A 24060-nucleotide genomic window follows, 5' to 3' on the forward strand; every position below is an offset into this window, starting at 1 on the left:
AACAATTAAAAAACATGTTAAGAGCTCTACATCTGTCAATTTTTACGTTTTTGTAATCAAATTTTGCAAAAGTACTAATTTTGAAGTATTCATTAACTGTGCCAAATTTAGAAATTACACGTAGACCAGAAGAAACAAAATTTGAATTTTTAATTTTCAGGGTAAACTAAAAATTTTAAAATCATGTTAAGGGTTGGATCTCTGGAAATTTTTACGCTACTGTTATCAAATTTGGGAAAATTACTAATTTTAACCTGTTTATAAACTGTGCCAAATTTCAAAAATAAACATAAAGCAAAAGAAACAAAATTTGAGCTTTTTTATTTTGAGAATGAACCAACAATTAAAAAACATGTTAAGAGCTCTATATCTGTCAATTTTTACGTTTTTGTAATCAAATTTTGCAAAAGTACTAATTTTGAAGTATTCATTAACTGTGCCAAATTTTGAAATTACACGTAGACCAGAAGAAACAAAATTTGAATTTTTAATTTTCGGTGTAAACTAAAAATTTCAAAATTATGTTAAGGGTTGGATCTCTGGAAATTTTTACGCTACTGTTATCAAATTTGGGAAAATTACTAATTTTAACCTGTTTATAAACTGTGCCAAATTTCAAAGATATACATAAAGCAGAAAGGACAAAATTTGAGCTTTTTTATTTTGAGAATGAACCAACAATTAAAAAACATGTTAAGAGCTCTACATCTGTCAATTTTTACGTTTTTGTAATCAAATTTTGCAAAAGTACTAATTTTGAAGTATTCATTAACTGTGCCAAATTTTGAAATTACACGTAGACCAGAAGAAACAAAATTTGAATTTTTAATTTTCAGGGTAAACTAAAAATTTTAAAATCATGTTAAGGGTTGGATCTCTGGAAATTTTTACGCTACTGTTATCAAATTTGGGAAAATTACTAATTTTAACCTGTTTATAAACTGTGCCAAATTTCAAAAATAAACATAAAGCAGAAAGGACAAAATTTGAGCTTTTTTATTTTGAGAATGAACCAACAATTAAAAAACATGTTAAGAGCTCTACATCTGTCAATTTTTACGTTTTTGTAATCAAATTTTGCAAAAGTACTAATTTTGAAGTATTCATTAACTGTGCCAAATTTAGAAATTACACGTAGACCAGAAGAAACAAAATTTGAATTTTTAATTTTCAGGGTAAACTAAAAATTTTAAAATCATGTTAAGGGTTGGATCTCTGGAAATTTTTACGCTACTGTTATCAAATTTGGGAAAATTACTAATTTTAACCTGTTTATAAACTGTGCCAAATTTCAAAAATAAACATAAAGCAAAAGAAACAAAATTTGAGCTTTTTTATTTTGAGAATGAACCAACAATTAAAAAACATGTTAAGAGCTCTATATCTGTCAATTTTTACGTTTTTGTAATCAAATTTTGCAAAAGTACTAATTTTGAAGTATTCATTAACTGTGCCAAATTTTGAAATTACACGTAGACCAGAAGAAACAAAATTTGAATTTTTAATTTTCAGGGTAAACTAAAAATTTTAAAATCATGTTAAGGGTTGGATCTCTGGAAATTTTTACGCTACTGTTATCAAATTTGGGAAAATTACTAATTTTAACCTGTTTATAAACTGTGCCAAATTTCAAAGATATACATAAAGCAGAAAGGACAAAATTTGAGCTTTTTTATTTTGAGAATGAACCAACAATTAAAAAACATGTTAAGAGCTCTACATCTGTCAATTTTTACGTTTTTGTAATCAAATTTTGCAAAAGTACTAATTTTGAAGTATTCATTAACTGTGCCAAATTTTGAAATTACACGTAGACCAGAAGAAACAAAATTTGAATTTTTAATTTTCAGGATAAACTTAAAATTTTAAAGTTATGTTAAAGGCTGTATGTTTGTAATTTTTTACGCCACTGTTATTAAATTTAACAAAACAGCTTGTTTTAACTCATTTATCAACTATGTTAAATTTCAAAATTTTACACAGACCTAAAAAGCTAATTTTGAAATTTGTTGTTTTGAGGATGAATCAAAAAGTAAAAAAACATATTAAGTGCTGCATCGCTGACAATTTTCACGCCACTGTAATCAAATTTGGCAAAATTACTAATTTTAACCTGTTTATAAACTGTGCCAAATTTCAAAGATATACATAAAGCAGAAAGGACAAAATTTGAGCTTTTTTATTTTGAGAATGAACTAAAAATTAAAAAAAAACAAGTTAAGAGCCTTATATCTGTCAATTTTAACGCTACTGTAATCAAATTTTGCAAAAGTACTAATTTTAATGTATTGATTAACTGTGCCAAATTTTGAAATTACACATAAACCACAAGAGACAAAATATGATTTTTTTTTATTTTGAGGATGTTCTAAACATTAAAAAACATGTTAAAGGTTGTATCTCTGTTAATTTTTACGTCACAGCAATCAAATTTGGCAGAATTACTAATTTTTACCTGTTCATAAACTGTGCCAAATTTCAAAAGTATACGTAGAGCAGAAGAGACAAAATTAGACCTTTTCTATTTTGAGAATGAACCAAAAATGTAAAAAACATGTTAAATGCTTTATATCCGTCAATCTTTACGCCACCGTAATCAAATTTTGCAAGAGTACTAATTTTGACCTAATAATTAACCGTGCCAAATTTTGAAATTACACATATACTACAAGAGACAAAATTTGATTTTTTTACTTTGAGGATGAACCAAAAACTAAAAGACTGTATCTCTGGCAATTTTTACGCCAAAGCAATCAAATTTGGCGAGATTACTAATAATAATCTATTTATTAATTATGTCAAATTGCAAAATTGTATGTAAACTAGAAGAGACAAAATTTAAGCTTTTTTATTTTGAGGATTTTTATTTTGGCGCGATAATAACTATTGATTTATTTATTAACTGTGCCAAATTTTAAAACTACACGTATACCAGAAAAAACAAAATTTGAATTTTTGGATTTGTGGAAAAACCAAAAATTTTAATAACACGTTAAGGGCTGTATTTCTGTCAATTTTTACGCTACTGCAATTAAAATTTGATGAGATAACTTATTTTGTCCCATTTATCAACTATGCCAAATTTCAACATTTTACATAAACTAGAAGACCTAAATTTGAAATTTGTTGTTTTGAAGATGAACCAAAATGTAAAAAACATGTAATTGCTGTATCTCCGACAATATTTACGCCACAGTAATCAAATTTTGTAAAAGTACTCATTTTGATTCATGTATTAACTGTGCCAAATTTTGACATTACATGTAAGCCAGAAGAAACAAAATTTGTTTTTTTTGCTTTGAGGATGAACCCAAAACTAAAACTAAAACTAAAAGAAACATGTTAAAAGCTGTATCTCTGACAATTTTTTCGCCACAGCAATCAAATTAGGCGAGATTACTAATATTGATATATTTATTAACTGTGCCAAATTTCAAAATTATACGTAGACCAGAAAAGACAAAATTTGAATGTTTTAATTTGAAGAAAACCAAAAATTTTAAAAACATGTTAATCCCCGAAATTTTTTACGCGACAGCAATCAAATTTGACGAAATTACAAATTTTAACCAATTAATTAACCAAAAGAGACAAAATTGTAATTTTTTATTTTGCGAATAAATTTAAAATTTTAAAATTATGTTAAGGCCTGTATCTCTGGTAATTTTAATCAAATTTGACGAAATAACTTACTTTAACCCGTTTATCAACTATGCCAAATTTCAAAATTTTACATGAACCAGAAGAGACAAAATTTATTTTTTTTTACTTTGAGGATGAACCAAAAGCTAAAAAAACATGTTAAGGACTGCATCTCTGGCAGTTTTTACGCCTTAACAATCAAATTTGGCGAGTTTACTCAGTTTGATTTATTTATTTATAGACTTAATTATTAACTGTACAAAATTGTAAAATTCTAGCTTAAAAATTTTTTTGGAATTTTTGAAATTGAAGATAAACTAAAACTTTTGAGAAAATATGTCAAGAGCTGAAACTCTGACAATTTTCACACTAAAGCAATGATATTTGAATAGGTTACTAATTTGGACTTATTTACTAACCATACGAAATTTCCAAATTATTCAGGAAAAAGGTACCGATTTTGGAAATTTTAATTTTTTGAATAAACCGAAAATTTTGAAAATTGTCTATCAAGGACTGTAGTAGCTCTGACAATTTTAACGCCAGGGCAATGAAATTTGGGGAGGTTTAAACTTTTTCATTACGTGTCCAAAATCGCAAAATGATAGATTGAGAGAGTTAAATTTTGGAATTTTTTATTTTGAAAATAAACCTAAAACTTTTGGAAAAAAAATGTTAAGAGCTGTCACTCTGACAATTTTAACGCTAAAGCAATCAAAATTGGCAAGATTACTAATTTAGACTTATTTACAATACTAGATTTACAAATTATTCAGCAGAAGGTACTAATTTTGCAAAATTTAATTTTTGAATGAACCGAAAACCCTGAAAATATTCTATTAAGGGCTGGGGCTCTGACAATTTTAACGTCAAGACAATGAAATTTAAGGAAATTACTAATTTAGACTTTTTATTAATTGTGCTAAATTTCTAAATTATAGATCAAAATAGACAAATTTCGGAATTTTTGAAGTTTAGGTGGAACCAGAAACTGACAAACAGAAAAAAAATGTTAAAAGCTGTCTAACAATTTTTATGCCAAAGCAATCAACTTTAATAAGGTTACTAATTTGGACTTAATTACTAACTATGCTAAAGTGCAAAATTGTACTGCAGAGGGTTTTGGTTTCAAAAATTTTATTTTTTTAAATTGTGAAAATTGTCTATTAGGGGCTGTATCTCTAACAATTTTAACCCCAAAGGAATAAAATTTGGGTGTATTACTAATTTCGACTTATTTATTGACTGTGCTAAATTGCAAAATTATAGATCAAACGAGACAAATTTCGGATTTTTTTTAATTAGGGATGAACTAAAATCTTCTAAAAAAGTATGAAGGGCTTGATACTCAGGTAATTTTCACGCAAATCAATCTTAGGGATGTTACTAATTGGAACCTAATTGGAAACTACCCCACATTTCTATACAACAAAAATTCTATAGAACAAAAGTTACCAATTTTTAAAATTTTTCTTCTTTGAATAAACCGAAAATTGTGAAAATTGTTTGTTATGTGTTGTAACTCGGGTAATTTTACCACCAAAGTAACGAAATTTATAGGGGTTACTAATTTAGACCTCCTTATTATTTGTCCAAAATTGCAAATTTATACATAGACTAGAAGAGACAAAATTTGAAATTATTCATTTTGAGGATGAGTCAAAAACTGAAAAAATATGTTAAGAGCTGTAGTTTAGCAACTTTAAACTTCACAGTAATCAAATTTAAGAATGCTGTCGTTTTTTCTAACCATTTTGATCGTATGTCGATTTCTTTCTCGAAAACTGTGAAATCTCATTCTGACACGTCAAAAAACTGCTGCGATGGTGTTAGTTACGACACGAGTTTTCCCTCCAAGCCTACGACGACTAGAAATTTATTGGATTACACGACACATAACATACTTCCTGCTGTTTTATACGATTTGTCTTTTTTAAAAATACAAACTTATTCGTTCCAAATGCGTAAATGATATGTTGTCTGTTCTGTAAAACTTTCCCTTGCTACCTAGCGCGACATTGTAAAAAATTACCGTCTTCGGCATTTTCTTTTGACGAAAGTAGGTATTAATCAATTAACTTAGGTACTATTTTCATCTTTTATATTATTTATGTAACATAGATTCCACTGACAGGTTACTTTCTAGGTACATCTATAATTACTGCGGCCTCGGTAAACTGAGACATCGACTTTGCAAAATTTATGTCTTTTTAGCTAAAAAGAATTGAAAGATGGGAAACAAATTTTTGGGAAATAAAAACACTATTTATCGAGCAGGCGCTGCGCTGTACGATACTATTTGTTTGGTGCGTTTTTTGTCATCAACACCCAATGAAATGACGATTTTTTGTGTTCACGATTTAATTGGTGGAAATTTATCCAATGAATTACAGATTTGGACATCCAGCCAATGAACGTAAAATTACGTGTTTTTTTGGTACAAAAACTTCTACGCGAGCCAATCAGTGAACTTTTTATTGGAGTTTCAATCCAATTCAATCGCATTCTATATTTTCTCATGAAGAAACGGTGGATCTTTACATACAATTTCTCAAATAGGTTTGTAATTGTGCCACTAAAAATTGAAAATTTCCTTTTTTTGTAAAAATTGACAACTTTTTAACAATCTTTTTCGAAAAAAACAAATTTCTAAAATATTAGAAACGCGCAAATTAGTGTTAGCCAACGCGTCGTTTATTTGCCACTTATTCGCTTTTTATTATCTAATTAGAGACTGATGTAGACACTAAGTAACCTCCAAAGAGAATTAAAGGAATGATGAAACTAAAGCAATTAATGCGTCACAATGCATTTGAAGTTTTATAATCAGGATGATGTAGAACTGGGCTAATTGCCTTATTAATATTATGGTTACGAGTTATGAGAACGCTTTTATCTAGAAGAAAAATTATGAGATACGGAAACGGCTATCACACAGTTGTGAATTTTTATTTAATATTCTACATATTATTAGATAAGAAAAAGTGCATTTCCTGTTGTTTTTATGCCCAAATTCGGATTAATGACGACAATAAAAAATAATGGTCGGCTGTAAATTTCATGTGAAGTCTTAAAAGGATCATAAAACTTAAAATTTTCAAATTGATTTTTTTATTCTCATTCTTCCTTTTTATTGTTTTAATTTCTATAAGTCTCTATTTTTAGTTTTAGATTATTTGGATTGTTTGGGGTTTTGGAATAAAAAAAATTAAAATTTTGTCTCTTCCGGTTTGAGTATAATTTTGTAACTTAGCACAGTTGATAACCAAGTCTAAATTATTAACATCCCCAAATTTAGTTGCTTTGGTGCTAGAATTACCAAACTTACAACTCTTATTATACAACTTTCAGTTTTCAAAAATTAAAAATTTCTAAAATTAATAGCGCTTCAGCTCTATAATTTTGAAATTTACCACAATTCATATCATGGCCTAAGCTAGTAAACTCCCCAAATTTGACTGTTGTGGCGTAAAAATTACCAAAGTTACAAGCCCTTCATAATTTTTAAGTTTTTGGTTCATTCGAAATTAAACAAAATCGGAAATTTGTGTCTTTTGATCTATTATTTTGCAACTTAGCACGATTATTAAGTACGTTTAATTCAGTGATTTTCCCAAATTTCAATGCATTGACGTTAAAATTGTCAGAGATAGACCTTAATAAACAATTTTCATATTTTTGGGTTTATTCAAAGAATTAAATTTTTCAAAATTAGTACCTTTTGCTGTATAATTTTGAAATTTGACCTGGTTAGTAACTAAGTCGAAATTAGTAACCTCGCCAAATTTGGTTGTTTTGGCATTAAAATTAACAAAATAACAGCCTTTAACATATTTTTCCAAAATTTCAAGTTTATCTTCAAAAAAAACCCCAAAATTTGTGTCCCTTTGTCTATAATTTTACGATTTTGCACAGTTAATAAATAAAAATAAATTGGTAACCTCCCCAAATTTCATTGCTTTGGCGTTAAAATTGTCAATAGCCCTTAATAAACAATTTTTACAATTTTTAGAGAATTAAAAAAATTAAAATTTTTAAAATCGGTACCTTTTGCTGTATAATTTTAAAATTTTGTATGTTTACTTAATAAGTCAAAATTAGTAATCTCGCCAAATGTGAATACTGTGGCATCAAAATTGGTAGAGTTACAGCCATTAACATATTTTCAAAAATTTCTGGTTTATCCTCAATTTAAAAAATTCCGAAATTTGTCTCTTTTGGGCAATAATTTTGCAATTAGGTGTAGTTAATAAACAAGTTTAAATTAGTAACCTTCCTCAATTTCATTGTCTTGGCGTTAAAATTGTCAGAAATACAGCTCTTAATAGACAATTTTCACAATTTTTGGAGAAATAAAAAAATTAAAATTTTTAAAATCGGTACCTTTTGCTGTATAGTTTTGAAATTTGGTATGTTTACTAAATAAGCCTAAATTAGTAATCTCGCCAATTTTGATTACTTTGTCATTCAAATTCTTAGAGATTTTCAGTTTTTGATTCTTTCAAAGAATTTAAATTTCTAAAATCAGTACCTTTTGCTGTATAATTTTGAAATTTGACATAGTCAGTAATTAAGTCTAAATTAGTAACTTCGCCAAATTTCATTGCTTTGGCATTAAAATTGTTAAAGCTACAGCTTTCAACATATTTTTCTAAAGTTTCTGATTTATCCTTAATTTTAAAAAATTCAAAATTTGTCTGTTTTGATTTATAATTTTAAAACTTATCATAGTTAATAAATAAGTCTAAATTAGTAATGTACCCAAATTTTATTGCTTTGGCGTTAGAAGTGTCAGAGATGCAACTCTTAATGGACAATTTTCACAGTTTTTGGATCATTCAAAAAATTTAAATTTTTGAAGTCAGTACTTTCTGCTGTATAATTTTTTGAAATTTCGCATAGTTAGTAATTAAGTACAAATTAGTAACCTCGCCAAATTTGATCACTTTGGCATTAAAATTGTTAGAGATACAACTCCTAATAGATAATTTTTATAGTTTTTGATTCTTTCAAAGAATTTAAATTTCTAAAATCAGTACCTTTTGCTGTATAATTTTGAAATTTGACATAGTCAGTAATTAAGTCTAAATTAGTAACTTCGCCAAATTGCATGGCTTTGGCATTAAAATTGTTAGAGCTACAGCCTTTAACATATTTTTTAAAAGTTTTTGGTTCATCCTCAATTGTAAAAAATTCAAAATTTGCTTTTTTTAATTTATAGTTTTAAAACTTAGCACAGTTAATAAATAAGTCTTAATTAGTAATGTACCCAAATTTCATCGCTTTGGCGTTAGAAGTGTCAGAAATACAATTCTTAATGGACAATTTTCAGTTTTTGGATCATTAAAAAAATTAAAATTTTTAAAATTAGTACCTTCTGCTGTATAATTTTGAAATTTAGTATGTTTACTAAATAAGTTTAAATTAGTAGTCTCGCCAAATTTGATTACTTTGGCATTAAAATTGTTAGAGATACAACTCCTAATAGATAATTTTTACAGTTTTTGATTCTTTCAAAGAATTTAAATTTCTCAAATCAGTACCTTTTGCTGTATAATTTTCAAATTTGACATAGTCAGTAATTAAGTCTAAATTAGTAACTTCGCCAAATTTCATTGCTTTGGCATTAAAATTGTTAAAGCTACAGCCTTCAACATATTTTTCTAAAGTTTCTGATTTATCCGTAATTTTAAAAAATTCAAAATTTGTCTGTTTTGATTTATAATTTTAAAACGTATCATAGTTAACAAATAAGTCTAAATTAGTAATGTAGCCAAATTTTATTGCTTTGGCGGTAGAAGTGTCAGAGATACAATTCTTAATGGACAATTTTCACAGTTTTTGGATCATTCAAAATATTAAAATTTTTGAAGTCAGTACCTTCTGCTGTATAATTTTTTGAAATTTGGCATAGTTAGTAAATAAGTGCAAATTAGTAACCTCGCCAAATTTGATTACTTTGGCATTAAAATTGTTAGAGATACAACTCCTAATAGATAATTTTTACAGTTTTTGATTCTGTCAAAGAATTTAAATTTCTAAAATCAGTACCTTTTGCTGTATAATTTTGAAATTTGACATAGTCAGTAATTAAGTCTAAATTAGTAACTTCGCCAAATTGCATGGCTTTGGCATTAAAATTGTTAGAGCTACAGCCTTTAACATATTTTTTAAAAGTTTTTGGTTCATCCTCAATTGTAAAAAATCCAAAATTTGCTTCTTTTAATTTATAGTTTTAAAACTTAGCACAGTTAATAAATAAGTCTTAATTAGTAATGTACCCAAATTTCATCGCTTTGGCGTTAGAAGTGTCAGAAATACAATTCTTAATGGACAATTTTCAGTTTTTGGATCATTAAAAAAATTAAAATTTTTAAAATTAGTACCTTCTGCTGTATAATTTTGAAATTTCGTATGTTTACTAAATAAGTTTAAGTTAGTAATCTCGCCAAATTTGATTACTTTGGCATTAAAATTGTTAGAGATACAACTCCTAATAGATAATTTTTACAGTTTTTGATTCTTTCAAAGAATTTAAATTTCTAAAATCAGTACCTTTTGCTGTATAATTTTCAAATTTAACATAGTCAGTAATTAAGTCTAAGTTAGTAACTTCGCCAAATTTTATTGCTTTGGCATTAAAATTGTTAGAGCTACAGCCTTTAACATATTTTTTAAAAGTTTTTGGTTCATCCTCAATTATAAAAAATCCAAAATTTGCCTTTTTTATTTTATAGTTTAAACTTAGCACAGTTAATAAATAAGTCTTAATTAGTAATATATCCAAATTTCATCCCTTTGGCGTTAGAAGTGTCAGAAATGCAATTCTTAATGGACAATTTTCAGTTTTTGGATCATTAAAAAAAGTAAAATTTTTAAAATTAGTACCTTCTGCTGTATAATTTTGAAATTTCGTATGTTTACTAAATAAGTTTAAGTTAGTAATCTCGCCAAATTTGATTACTTTGGCATTAAAATTGTTAGAGATACAACTCCTAATAGATAATTTTTACAGTTTTTGATTCTGTCAAAGAATTTAAATTTCTAAAATCAGTACCTTTTGCTGTATAATTTTCAAATTTGACATATTCAGTAATTAAGTCTAAGTTAGTAACTTCGCCAAATTTTATTGCTTTGGCATTAAAATTGTTAGAGCTACAGCCTTTAACATATTTTTTAAAAGTTTTTGGTTCATCCTCAATTATAAAAAATCCAAAATTTGCCTTTTTTATTTTATAGTTTAAACTTAGCACAGTTAATAAATAAGTCTTAATTAGTAATATATCCAAATTTCATCCCTTTGGCGTTAGAAGTGTCAGAAATGCAATTCTTAATGGACAATTTTCAGTTTTTGGATCATTAAAAAAAGTAAAATTTTTAAAATTGGTACCTTTTGCTGTATAATTTTGAAATTTGGCACAGTTAGTAACTAAGCACAAATTAGTAACCTCGCCAAATTTGATTGCTTTGGCATTAAATTTGTTGGAGATACAGCTCTTATTAGATAATTTTTACAGTTTTTGGTTTATTCAAAAAATTTAAATTTTTAAAATCCGTAGCTTCTGCTGCATAATTTTGAAATTTGGCATAGTCAGTAATTAAGTCTAAATTAGTAACTTCGCCAAATTTCATTGCTTTAGCATTAAAATTGTTAGAGTTACAGCCTTTAACATATTTTTCAAAATTTTCAGGTTTATCCTCAATTCCTCAAAATAAAAAATTCCAAAATTTGACTTTATCGGTTTATATTTTTGCAATTTAGCACAGTTAATAAATAAGTCTAAATCAATAACTTTACTTGTCAGAGATACAGCCTTTAATAAACATTTTCATTTCATTTTTTTTTCATAAGCATTTCAGTTTTCGGTTTAAATTTTTCAAAATCAGTACCTTTTGCTGTATAATTTTGAAATTTGGTATGAGTAGTAATTGAGGTCAAATTAGTAACCTCGCCAAATTTGATTGCATTGGCATTAAAATTGTTAGAGCTACAGTATCGTAGAGAAGTGTAAACCACTAAAGTTACAGCTCATTGTTTTGACACGTAATTTACAGGAGTACCAACTCACAGAACAGTGCATTAAGCAATCTTTCAAAACAATTGAACAACAATGCTTTAATGAGACTCCCCAGGTCTACCAACCGCTTAAAATTCCAAAGCCTCGCGAATTACTCACATCAATCCGCCTTTCGCAATCGTCATCACCATGACGCAATCCTGCCCCATTCATACCAAAAAAGGAACTCGAATTTCACCCATAATTTAGCCTTCCACAAGCGTCCAACTCCCCGATGACCTAACACTACGTCATAATAGACAAGCGTGTCCAAATCAGGTTGTGAGTACAACAGCGGATTGTCACTCGTCATCCGTAGGTGTGTGTTAAACTTGCATAAGAGTTGAGGGCTTCGAGGTTGTCAAGAACTAGAAAAGCACGCCGATGGCCCCTTTGTAAATGCGTAATCGTAGGTCGGAAGGCCGAGCAAATTGCATTCTCTTGAAACTTGAAGAAATTTTGTGCGAAGCCGCCCACTGGGTGGAAATTTCACCACCGCGGTAGGCGGGCGACCTACCCAAAATATTTTCAGTAAATATTTCATATTTACATCAAATGGCACGTGGGTTTTACAAGGATCCGATTTTTCAAGTGGCGGTAATGCAATAAATCGATACTAATTTTATCTCCGTAATGAGAGGCGCTCCGTATAAGGCGACTGAAAGCTGAAGATGTGAAACGACCTTCAGCAATTTGCAGAGATTTTTCTGTTAAAATCGATTCAATTCCTTCGAGATTTACATAACCTCCGGCTAAACCGAAGAATAGAAAACTCTTTGCCTACGCTAAGTAGCACTTTTCGATATCCGGATTTCACTGAAGCAGTGGATTCTCCAAGGGAAAAGACACGCGAAAATTAGCTGGGTCTTGACATTGTCGCAAAGTTGAAAAGTGGTAGTTTCATAATTTAGTAAGAAACAATTGAAACAATAAAATTACAGGAAATACGATGACCAATTGTAAGTGCTTATTGCAAGGAAAATGTGGCGTCACTGTTCTCACGTTTTACTTTTGTTGGATTGTCCGGAGGATTTATTGAGTTGGACAGTTGGTGGATTCTTTGGACGCTCAAGATTTTTTTAAATTCTCTGGAACTTTTGAAGAATATTTACGGTTCTAAACTTCTTCTTGAAAATTCTGTCTAAATTTTTATGACATTAGACCAGACAGTTCTATAAATTTTTTAAAGCATCTGATGAGGAGGTTCGGTTACGATATTTTCTTGAAATTTTTTTGAAATTTTTTTGAAAAGCAGCGGAAGTTAGATTTTGTAAATTTTTTATGATTCCTGGCAGATTATTATTTTAAATTTAATATCTTTTTTGTCCTAAAAAGTTTGTAATTTGGTACAGTTAATAAGAGTATTTACAGTAGTAAAATGCTAAAATTTCATTGTAGTGGCACCAAAACTACCCGAGTTACGGTATTTAACAGAAAAATTTTGAAAATTCCGACTAGTCCAGAAGCATTTAATTTTTTTAAATGCCTATTTCTTGTCATAAAAATTCCCAATTTGTTAATAAAAATATCGGGTCTAATGTGGTATACAAATTTCATCGCAATGACGTGAACACTACTACAGTTTATAATTTATTATAATTTTTTAAATTCTTATTTTTTGCCTTAAAAATTTGTAATTTGGTACAATTTATAAGAGTGTCCACTGTAGTAAACGGTCCAAATTTTATAGCACTAAAAGTACCAGAGTTACGGTATTTCAGAAAACATGAAAACGTCGTTTTCTGCAAATCATTATATTTATTCTGCATTGTTTTCTTTGTCATACAAATTTGACGTAGTTAAAAAGAATATCAAAAGTAGTACCGAGTCAACAGTTACAGGACTTAAAAAATAATTGTGTGCTTTTTTTTATTATCCTGAAGATTATTTTTAACTCTTCTTTCTTATCATAGAAGTTGGTAAAAAAGTACAGTTGATAAGTGTATATTTAGGAGTAAAGCGTCGAAATTTCATTGTAATAGCGCCAAAACAGCCACAGTTACGGTTCTTAGGTAATAAACAATATTAAAAAAATTTGGTTAGAAAAATTAGAGTTACGGTATCTAATAAAAAAAATTTGAAAATTCCGGTTTGTCCAAAGCATAGAAATTTTTAAAATTTTTCTTTTTTTCTTTCTCATAAAATGTTTGTAAATTGCCACAATTAATAAGTGTATTCACAGTAGTAAAACGTCCAAATTGCATTGTAATAGCACCAAAATTGGTAACGTTACGGTATTTAAGAGAAAAAAAAATTAAAATTCTAGTTTGTCCATAGCAATCAAATTTTCAAAATCTTATCATGAAAATTTGCAATTTGACGTAATTAATTAGCCTATCAAAAGTAGTTCTGTGTCCAAATTTCATTGTGTTGACGTTAAAACTACCAAAGTTACAGCACTAGCACAAATTTTTTTTTTTGTATTAATTGTCGCGAACATTTTAATTTTTTAAAATCTTATTTCCTGCCCCAGAAGTTTGTAAGTTAGTAGAGTTACTAAGAGTGTTTACAGTAGTAAAATGTTCAAATTTCATTAAAACAGCACCAAAACTATCTGAGTTACGGTATTTAATCGAAAATTTTAGAAAATTACGGTTCGTCTAAAGCATTAAAAAATTTTAATTTTCTCTTTCTTATCATAAAAATTTGCAATTTGACACAGTTAATAAAATATCAAGAGTAATAAAGTAGTAAAAGTTCCAATTTTTTTTTATTGAATTTTTTTATTTTTCTCATTACAATTTTTAAAATTATTTTTTATTGCTCTCTATCTAGGACAGATAGTAAGTGTATGTATAGTAGTAAAGCGTTCAAGTTTCATTTTAATCGCGCCAAATCTACCCGAATTACGGTATTTAATAGAAACATTTTAATAATTCCGTTTGTCCAAAACATTCAAATTTTTTATGTTTCTGTTTCTTTTCATAAAAATTTGTAATTTGGCTCACTGAATAGGAATATCGAAAATAGTACCGTGTACAAATTTCATTGTGCAGTCTTGAAGACTACTAAAGTTACAGTACTCATAAGAACATTTAAATTTTTTATCATTCCAAAGATTACAATTTCTAAAATTCTTACTTCTTGCCCAATAAGTTTGTAATTTGCCAGAATTAATAAGAGTGCCCACAATAATAAAACGTTCAAATTTAATTGCAATAGCACCAAAATTAGAAGAGTTACGGTATCTAATAGAAAAATTTTGAAAATTACGGTTCGTCCACATCGTTCAAATTTTTAAAATTTTTCTTTCTTGTCTTAAAAATTTGCAATTTGACGTAATTAATTAACCTATTAAAAGTAGTTCTGTGTACAAAATTTAATCGTGCTGACGTGAAAACTACCAAAGTTAAAAGCACTTCAAACAATTTTTTTTTATTACTTATATTGATTATTTTAATTTTTAAAATTCTTATTTCTTGTCCCAGAAGTCTATAATTTCGTACAGTTACTACGAGTGTTTACAGTAGTGAAATGTTTAAATTTCATTGTAATACCATCAAAACTACCAAAGTTACGGTATTTAACAGAAAATTTTTGAAAACTACCAAAGCATTAAAAAAATTTAAATTCCTCTTTCTTCTCATAAAAATTTGCCATTTGGCACAGTTAATAGGAATATTAAAAGTGGTACCGGGTTCAAATTTCATTGTGCTGACTTGAAAACTACCAAAGTTACAGCACTATTAAACGAAAATTTTAATTTTTTTTATCATTCCGAAAATTACAATCCATAAAATTCTTATTTTTTGTCGTATAAGTTTGTAGATTGCCACAATTAATAAGCGTGTCTACAGTTTAAAAACGTCCAAATTTCATTGTAATAGCATCAAAATTGGTAGAGTTACGGTATCTAATAAAATAAATTGAAAATTCCGGTTTGTGTCAACCAATTTTTTTTTTTCATTTTTATTTTTTGGCATAAAAACTCGCAATTTAACATAGTTAATACGAATGTCTAGAATAGTACCGTGCACAAATTTCATCGCAGCCAGACGAAAACTACCAAACTTACAGGACTTAAAAAGGAATTTTGAAATTTTTTTATTGTTTTGACGATTAAAATTTTAAAAATTCTCATTTTTTGCACTAATTTTCTAATTTGGAACAGTTAATAAGTGCGTCTGCAGTATTAGTAGTAAAATGTTTAAATTTCATTGAAACAGCACCAAAACTTTTAGAATTACGGTATTTAATCGAAAATTTTAGAAAATTATGGTTCGTCTGAAGCATTAAAAATTTTTAAATTTTGCTTTCTTATCATACAAATTTGCAGTTTGACACAGTTAATAAAAATATCAAGCTTAAGACGGACTTTCATGGCGGTGCTATAAAAACTACAAAAGTTCCAGGACTTTTTTTTTAATTGAAAATTTTTTATTTTACTGATGATTACAATTTTTAAAATTCTTTTTTATTGCTCTTTGCTCTTTTTATTGCTAATCTATAGTAGTAAGGCGTTCAAGTTTTATTTTAATCGCGCCAAAACTACCCGAATTACGGTAATTAATAGAAACATTTTGAAATTTTCGGTTCCCAAAGCAAATTTTTTATCTTCTTGTTTCTTTTCATAAAAGGTTGTAACTTGGCACAGTGAATAGGAATATTGCAAGTAGTACCGTGTACAAATTTCATCGTGTAGTCTTGAAGACTACTAAAGTTACAGTACTCAAAAGAAGATTTAATTCTTTTTGTCATTCCAAAGATTACAATTTCTAAAATTTTTACTTCTTGTCCTATAAGTGTGTAAATTAGCAGAATTAATAAGAGTGCCGACAATAATAAAACGTCCAAATTTCATTGCAATAGCACCAAAATTGGAAGAGTTACGGTATCTAATATAAAAATTTTGAAAATTACGGTTCGTCCACATCGTTCAAATTTTTAAAATTTGTCTTTCTTGTCAGAAAAATTCGCAGTTTGACGAAGTTATTAATTCTATCAAAAGGAGTTGTGTGAAAAAATTCCATTGTTTTGACGTGAAAACTACCAAAGTTACAGCACTTAAAACAAATTTTGATTTTTTTTTTATTACTTGTCCCGACATTTTATTTTTTTAAATTTTTATTTCTTGCTCCAAAAGTTTGTAATTTAGTACAGTTATTGTTATGTCAACAGTAAAATGTTCAAATTTCATTGTAATACCATCAAAACTACCAAAGTTACGGTATTTAATAGAAGATTTTAGAAAATTACGGTTCGTCCAAAGCATTGAAATTTTTTAAGTTTATGTTTCTTTACATAAAAGATTGCCATTTGGCACAGTTAATAGAAATAACAAAAGTAGTACCGTGTACAAATTTCATCACGCTGGTGTTAAAACTACCAAAGTTACAGCACTATTAAACGAAAACTTTTTTTTCCGAAAATTACAATCTATAAAATTCTTATTTTTTGTCTTATAAGTTTGTAGATTACCACAATTAATAAGCGTGTCTACAGTTTAAAAACGTCCAAATTTCATTGTAATAGCATCAAAATTAGTAGAGTTACGGTATCTAATAAAAAAAAAATGAAAATTCCGAGTTGTCTCAAACAATATTTTTTTTTAATTCTATTTTTTGACATAAAAACTCACAATTTAATATAGTTAATAAGATTATCTAGAATAGTACCGTGCACAAATTTCATCGTAGCCAGACGAAAACTACCAAAGTTACAGGACTTAAAAAGAAATTTTGAAATTTCTTTATTGTTTTGACGATTAAAATTTTTAAAATTCTAATTTCTTGCTCTAAAAGTTTCTAATTTGGTACAGTTAATAAGTGCGTCTACAGTAGTAAAATGTTTAAATTTCATTGTAACAGCACTCAAACTACTAGAGTTACGGTACTTAATAGAAATTTTTTGTAAATTCCGGTTAGTCCAAAGCATTAATTTTTTTAAGTTCATTTTCCTTGTCATAAAAATTCGTTATTTCACGTAATTAAAAAGAATATTGACAATAGTACCGGGGACAAATATTACGGTGGTGACGCCAAAACTACCAAAATTACGGTACTTAAAAGTACCATTAAATGTTTATAATTTTTCTTCTATTTTTATTAATTCTTCACAGTGTTTCAGACAAAAATAGAATTACAGAAATGCGACCAACTTTTAATTTGCTCTTACAAAAACCGTTCGCCCGATTTACACAGCCTAGTTGTCACTGTACCCATTTTTTTCGTACCATGAGAACAGTACTGGTACGACTTTAAAATGACGGGTTTTGAACGAGAAATGCATAATTCTATACTCTTATATGAAACGAAGAAGACGAAAAAGAAGAATCCTCTTTTTTGATCTAACAGTACCCATTAACAAACTAAAGTCTTCAGGAGTACCATGAATCGATTATCGCCCATTTTTCAATTGAATTTCCATCGGAAAACGTGGAAATTACAACACACAGTCTGACTACAAATGTTGGGACGCACTGAACTGTATACCGCAACGGTATTTAAACCAAAGATCGTGAAACAATTCGTGGTAAAAACAGTCTTTTATTAACTCGTAATGTGAATAAATTAGTCCGAGAACTGTATCGCGGATTATTCTTATACGAAGGAGGTTAATCGCGATATAATCAAAAACGCAACCGCTAATTTAATCCTAATTACACTTTTTCCAGGACCGCGATGAACAGCAACGCTTGGAAATGAAGCACCGGAAAGAAGAAGACGATCTTTATCGGCGCTTCGCCCGGCAGAGAGAAGAAGAAGAACGACGAATCCGAGACGAATTTCGGGTAAGTCATCTTCAATTGACGAGTCGGTGCTAATTCCTTCCTACAGGACGAATGGGAGAAGGAGCTGGAGCGACTAACAAACCGCTTCGAAAGGGAGATGCAGATGAAGCGGAAACGCGACGACCAAAACGTGTTGACTTTGCGGCACCAGCAGGAGAAGGAGGATTTGGAGAAGAACATGACGCTCCGGAGGGACAAGAAGAAGGAGTCGCTCACGAGGAAGATGTTGGAACACGAACGGTACGTCCCAGGCGTCGCGACGCAAGTATAGATCAAACTTTTTTAGGGCGGCGACGGCAGCGCTCGTCGAAAAGCAGAGTCACGAAATGCTCGAATTAATCAACGAAAAACGCAGCGAATACATGCAAGCAGAGTCGCTCTATTTAGACGGCAACGATGGCTACACCGAAGAACAAGTCCAACCGTATCCAAGTCACGCTCCAGCACCGGCGCCTCCGGCTCTTAGCAAGTACCAAGTCTACAACGACCCCGTTGAGTTCAGCAACGTGGACCAAATCGCCATTTCGGTGGCGCAGGAGGACCAGAAGACCTTCACCGACCTGGTGAGGCAGCTGGTGGGGCGCTGCGGCTCGGATATTGAGAAGGCCAGGTACGATCATCCAAACCCTTAATCTCCTTGACCACACTTCTTCTTCTTCTTTCTTCCAGGACGATCTTCAGATGGATCACAGTGAAGAACTTGAACACGATGTCGTTCGATGATAATTTAAGAGGAGACACGCCAATGGGGCTCTTGAGAGGAATTAAAAACGGAACAGAGAGTTATCATGTCTTGTTCAAGAGGCTGTGCAGTTACGCAGGGCTTCATTGTGTGGTCATAAAAGGGTACTCGAAATCGGCTGGGTATCAGCCAGGAGTTCGATTTGAAGATAATAGGTTCAGGAATTCTTGGAATGCTGTCTACGTCGCCGGGGCTTGGCGATTCGTTCAGTGTAATTGGGGAGCGAGGCATTTAGTCAATGCCAAGGAGGCTCCGAAAGCAGGAAATAAAACCAAAGCGGATAGTTTAAGGTTTGTGGAATTTTTTTTTTGTCCTAGAAGGTTGTAATTTGGTACAATTTCAAAGAGTGCTTATCGAAGTAACAGGTTCAAATTTCATTGCAATATCGCCAAAATTACCAATGTTACGGTATCTAATACCAAATTTTGGAAAATTTCAGATCGCTCGGGACATTTAACTTTTTAAATTTCCTCCAACGTACTAAAAATTTATAATTTGGGAGAGTCAATAAAGAAACTAGCGTAGTGTCGCGTCCAAATTACATCATCGTCACTTGAAAATTACCGGAGTTGCAGAATTTTGGATTTTTTTTTTGAAATTTTTTTAATTGGTTTTTCTTGTTAAAGAATGATGTAATTTAGCACAGCTACAAAGAATGTTTTCAGTAGTAAAATGTCTAAATTTAATTGCAATATCACCGAAACTAATAAAGTTACGGTATTTAATAGAAAATTTTCGAAAATTTTGGTTTATCCTGAAGATGAAGATTTTTTTAACTCTATTTTTGGTCCCATTTAACACAGTTAATAAAAATGTCGAGGGCAGTACTGCATCCAAATTCCATTGCTAGGACATGAAAATTGTAAAAAATACAGGATTTAAAGCAAAATTTTGGAATTTTCTTATTATCCTGTTGATTATAATGTCAAAAATTGTTATTTCTTGTTTCAGAATTCTGCAATTTAGTAGTCAATAAGGCGGGTCTTTAGTAATAAAACGCCCAAATTTCATTGTAATGGTACCAAAACTACAAGATTTACGGTATCTAATACCAAATTTTGAAAAATTTCTGCTTGCTTAAAACATTTCACTTTATAAACTTCCTCTGTTGTTCTAAACATTCGCAATTTGGAACGGTTTATAAGAAAATTGAGCGTGGTGTCGCGCCCAAATTTTATTATCGTCACTTGAAAAATACCGGAGATACAGAATTTTGGATTTTTTTTGAAAATTTTGAAATTTCATTTTCTTGTCCTAGATTGTTGTAATTTAGCACAGCTTCAAAGAATGTCTATAGGGGTAAAATGTCCAAGTTTCATTGTAGTATCACTAAAACTACCAAAATTACGGTATTTAATAGAAAATTTTCGAAAATTTTGGTTTATCCGGAAGATGAAGATTTTTTAATCTCTATTTTTGGTCCCAAAAATTTCATATTTAACACAGTTAATAAAAATGTCGAGGACAGTACTGCATCCAAATTCCATTGCTAGAACATGAAAATTGTAAAAAATACAGGATTTAAAGCAAAATTTTGGAATTTTCTTATTATCCTGTTGATTATAATGTCAAAAATTGTTATTTCTTGCCCCAAAATTCTGCAATTTAGTACAGTCAATAAAGGGGGGTCTTTAATAGTAAAACGCCCAAATTTCATTGTAGTGGTACCAAAACTACAAGATTTACGGTATCTAATACCAAATTTTGGAAAATTTCTGCTTGCTTAAAACATTTCACTTTATAAACTTTCTCTGTTGTTCTAAACATTCGCAATTTGGGACGGTTTATAAGAAAATTAAGCGTGGTGTCGCGCCCAAATTTTATTATCGTCACTTGAAAAATACCGGAGATACAGAATTTTGGATTTTTTTTGAAAATTTTGAAATTTCATTTTCTTGTCCTAGATTGTTGTAATTTAGCACAGCTTCAAAGAATGTCTATAGGGGTAAAATGTCCAAGTTTCATTGTAGTATCACTAAAACTACCAAAATTACGGTATTTAATAGAAAATTTTCGAAAATTTTGGTTTATCCGGAAGATGAAGATTTTTTAATCTCTATTTTTGGTCCCAAAAATCTCATATTTAACACAGTTAATAAAAATGTCGAGGACAGTACTGCATCCAAATTCCATTGCTAGAACATGAAAATTGTAAAAAATACAGGATTTAAAGCAAAATTTTGGAATTTTCTTATTATCCTGTTGATTATAATGTCAAAAATTGTTATTTCTTGCCCCAAAATTCTGCAATTTAGTACAGTCAATAAAGGGGGGTCTTTAATAGTAAAACGCCCAAATTTCATTGTAGTGGTACCAAAACTACAAGATTTACGGTATCTAATACCAAATTTTGGAAAATTTCTGCTTGCTTAAAACATTTCACTTTATAAACTTTCTCTGTTGTTCTAAACATTCGCAATTTGGGACGGTTTATAAGAAAATTAAGCGTGGTGTCGCGCCCAAATTTTATTATCGTCACTTGAAAAATACCGGAGATACAGAATTTTGGATTTTTTTTGAAAATTTTGAAATTTCATTTTCTTGTCCTAGATTGTTGTAATTTAGCACAGCTTCAAAGAATGTCTATAGGGGTAAAATGTCCAAGTTTCATTGTAGTATCACTAAAACTACCAAAATTACGGTATTTAATAGAAAATTTTCGAAAATTTTGGTTTATCCGGAAGATGAAGATTTTTTAATCTCTATTTTTGGTCCCAAAAATCTCATATTTAACACAGTTAATAAAAATGTCGAGGACAGTACTGCATCCAAATTCCATTGCTAGAACATGAAAATTGTAAAAAATACAGGATTTAAAGCAAAATTTTGGAATTTTCTTATTATCGTGTTGATTATAATGTCAAAAATTGTTATTTCTTGCCCCAAAATTCTGCAATTTAGTACAGTCAATAAAGGGGGGTCTTTAATAGTAAAACGCCCAAATTTCATTGTAATGGTACCAAAACTACAAGATTTACGGTATCTAATACCAAATTTTGAAAAATTTCTGCTTGCTTAAAACATTTCACTTTATAAACTTCCTCTGTTGTTCTAAACATTCGCAATTTGGAACGGTTTATAAGAAAATTGAGCGTGGTGTCGCGCCCAAATTTTATTATCGTCACTTGAAAAATACCGGAGATACAGAATTTTGGATTTTTTTTGAAAATTTTGAAATTTCATTTTCTTGTCCTAGATTGTTGTAATTTAGCACAGCTTCAAAGAATGTCTATAGGGGTAAAATGTCCAAGTTTCATTGTAGTATCACTAAAACTACCAAAATTACGGTATTTAATAGAAAATTTTCGAAAATTTCGGTTTATCCGAAAGATGAAGATTTTTTAATCTCTATTTTTGGTCCCAAAAATCTCATATTTAACACAGTTAATAAAAATGTCGAGGGCAGTACTGCATCCAAATTCCATTGCTAGAACATGAAAATTGTAAAAAATACAGAATTTAAAGCAAAATTTTGGAATTTTCTTATTATCCTGTTGATTATAATGTCAAAAATTGTTATTTCTTGCCCCAAAATTCTGCAATTTAGTACAGTCAATAAAGGGGGGTCTTTAATAGTAAAACGCCCAAATTTCATTGTAATGGTACCAAAACTACAAGATTTACGGTATCTAATACCAAATTTTGGAAAATTTCTGCTTGCTTAAAACATTTCACTTTATAAACTTCCTCCGTTGTTCTAAACATTCGTAATTTGGGACAGTTTATAAGAAAATTGAGCGTAGTGTCGCGCCTAAATTGTATTATCGTCACTTGAAAAATGCCGTAGGTACAGAATTTTGGATTTTTTTTGAAAATTTTGAAATTTCATTTTCTTGTCCTAGATTGTTGTAATTTAGCACAGCTTCAAAGAATGTCTATAGGGGTAAAATGTCCAAGTTTCATTGTAGTATCACTAAAACTACCAAAATTACGGTATTTAATAGAAAATTTTCGAAAATTTCAGTTTATCCGGAAGATGAAGATTTTTTAATCTCTATTTTTGGTCCCAAAAATCTCATATTTAACACAGCTAATAAAAATGTCGAGGACAGTACTGCATCCAAATTCCATTGCTAGAACATGAAAATTGTAAAAAATACAGGATTTAAGGCAAAATTTTGGAATTTTTTTATTATCCTGCTGATTATAATGTCAAAAATTGTTATTTCGTGGCCCAAAATTCTGCAATTTAGTACAGTCAATAAAGGGGGGTCTTTAATAGTAAAACGCCCAAATTTCATTGTAATGGTACCAAAACTACAAGATTTACGGTATCTAATACCAAATTTTGGAAAATTCCTGCTTGAATAAAACATTTCACTTTATAAACTTCCTCCGTTGTTATTCATAATTTGGGACAATTAGTAAAAAAATTGAGCGTAGTGTCGCGCCTAAATTTTATTATCGTCACTTGAAAAATACCGAAGGTGCAAAATTTTGGAATTTTTTGAAATTTTTGAAATTGGATTTTCTTGTCCTAGATTGTTGTAATTTAGCAAAGCTACAAAGAATGTCTTAAGAGGTAAAATGTCCAAGTTTCATTGTAGTATCATTAAAACTATCAAAATTACGGTATTTAATAGAAAATTTTCGAAAATTTCGGTTTATCCGGAAGATGAAGATTTTTTAATCTCTATTTTTGGTTCCAAAAATTTTATATTTAACACAGTTAATAAAAATGTCGAGAAGAGTACTGCATTCAAATTCCATTGCTAGAACATGAAAATTGTAAAAATTACAGAATTTAAGGCAAAATTTTGGAATTTTTTTATTATCCTGCTGATTATAATGTCAAAAATTGTTATTTCGTGGCCCAAAATTCTGCAATTTAGTACAGTCAATAAAGGGGGGTTTTTAGTAGTAAAACGCCAAAATTTCATTGTAATGAT

The 24060-nt window shown here is 29.4% G+C and overlaps 1 protein-coding gene across 1 annotated transcript in view; it reads left to right on the forward strand.

Annotated features, from left to right (window-relative positions):
* The window catches only part of Hil (peptidase hillarin), a 48950-nt gene that overhangs the window by 18426 nt on the left and 6464 nt on the right, over positions 1-24060 (forward strand). The window contains exons 3-6 of the mRNA XM_088037216.1: positions 18313-18429; positions 18476-18669; positions 18716-19039; positions 19099-19461. Of these exons, the coding sequence (XP_087893342.1) occupies positions 18313-18429; positions 18476-18669; positions 18716-19039; positions 19099-19461 (998 nt within the window). The remainder of the gene's footprint in view (positions 1-18312; positions 18430-18475; positions 18670-18715; positions 19040-19098; positions 19462-24060) is intronic.

Source organism: Gnatocerus cornutus, chromosome 1 (genome assembly GCF_029298725.1).
Source record: "Gnatocerus cornutus isolate USDA-ARS CGAHR chromosome 1, icGnaCorn1.1, whole genome shotgun sequence".
Lineage (NCBI taxonomy): Eukaryota > Metazoa > Arthropoda > Insecta > Coleoptera > Tenebrionidae > Gnatocerus > Gnatocerus cornutus.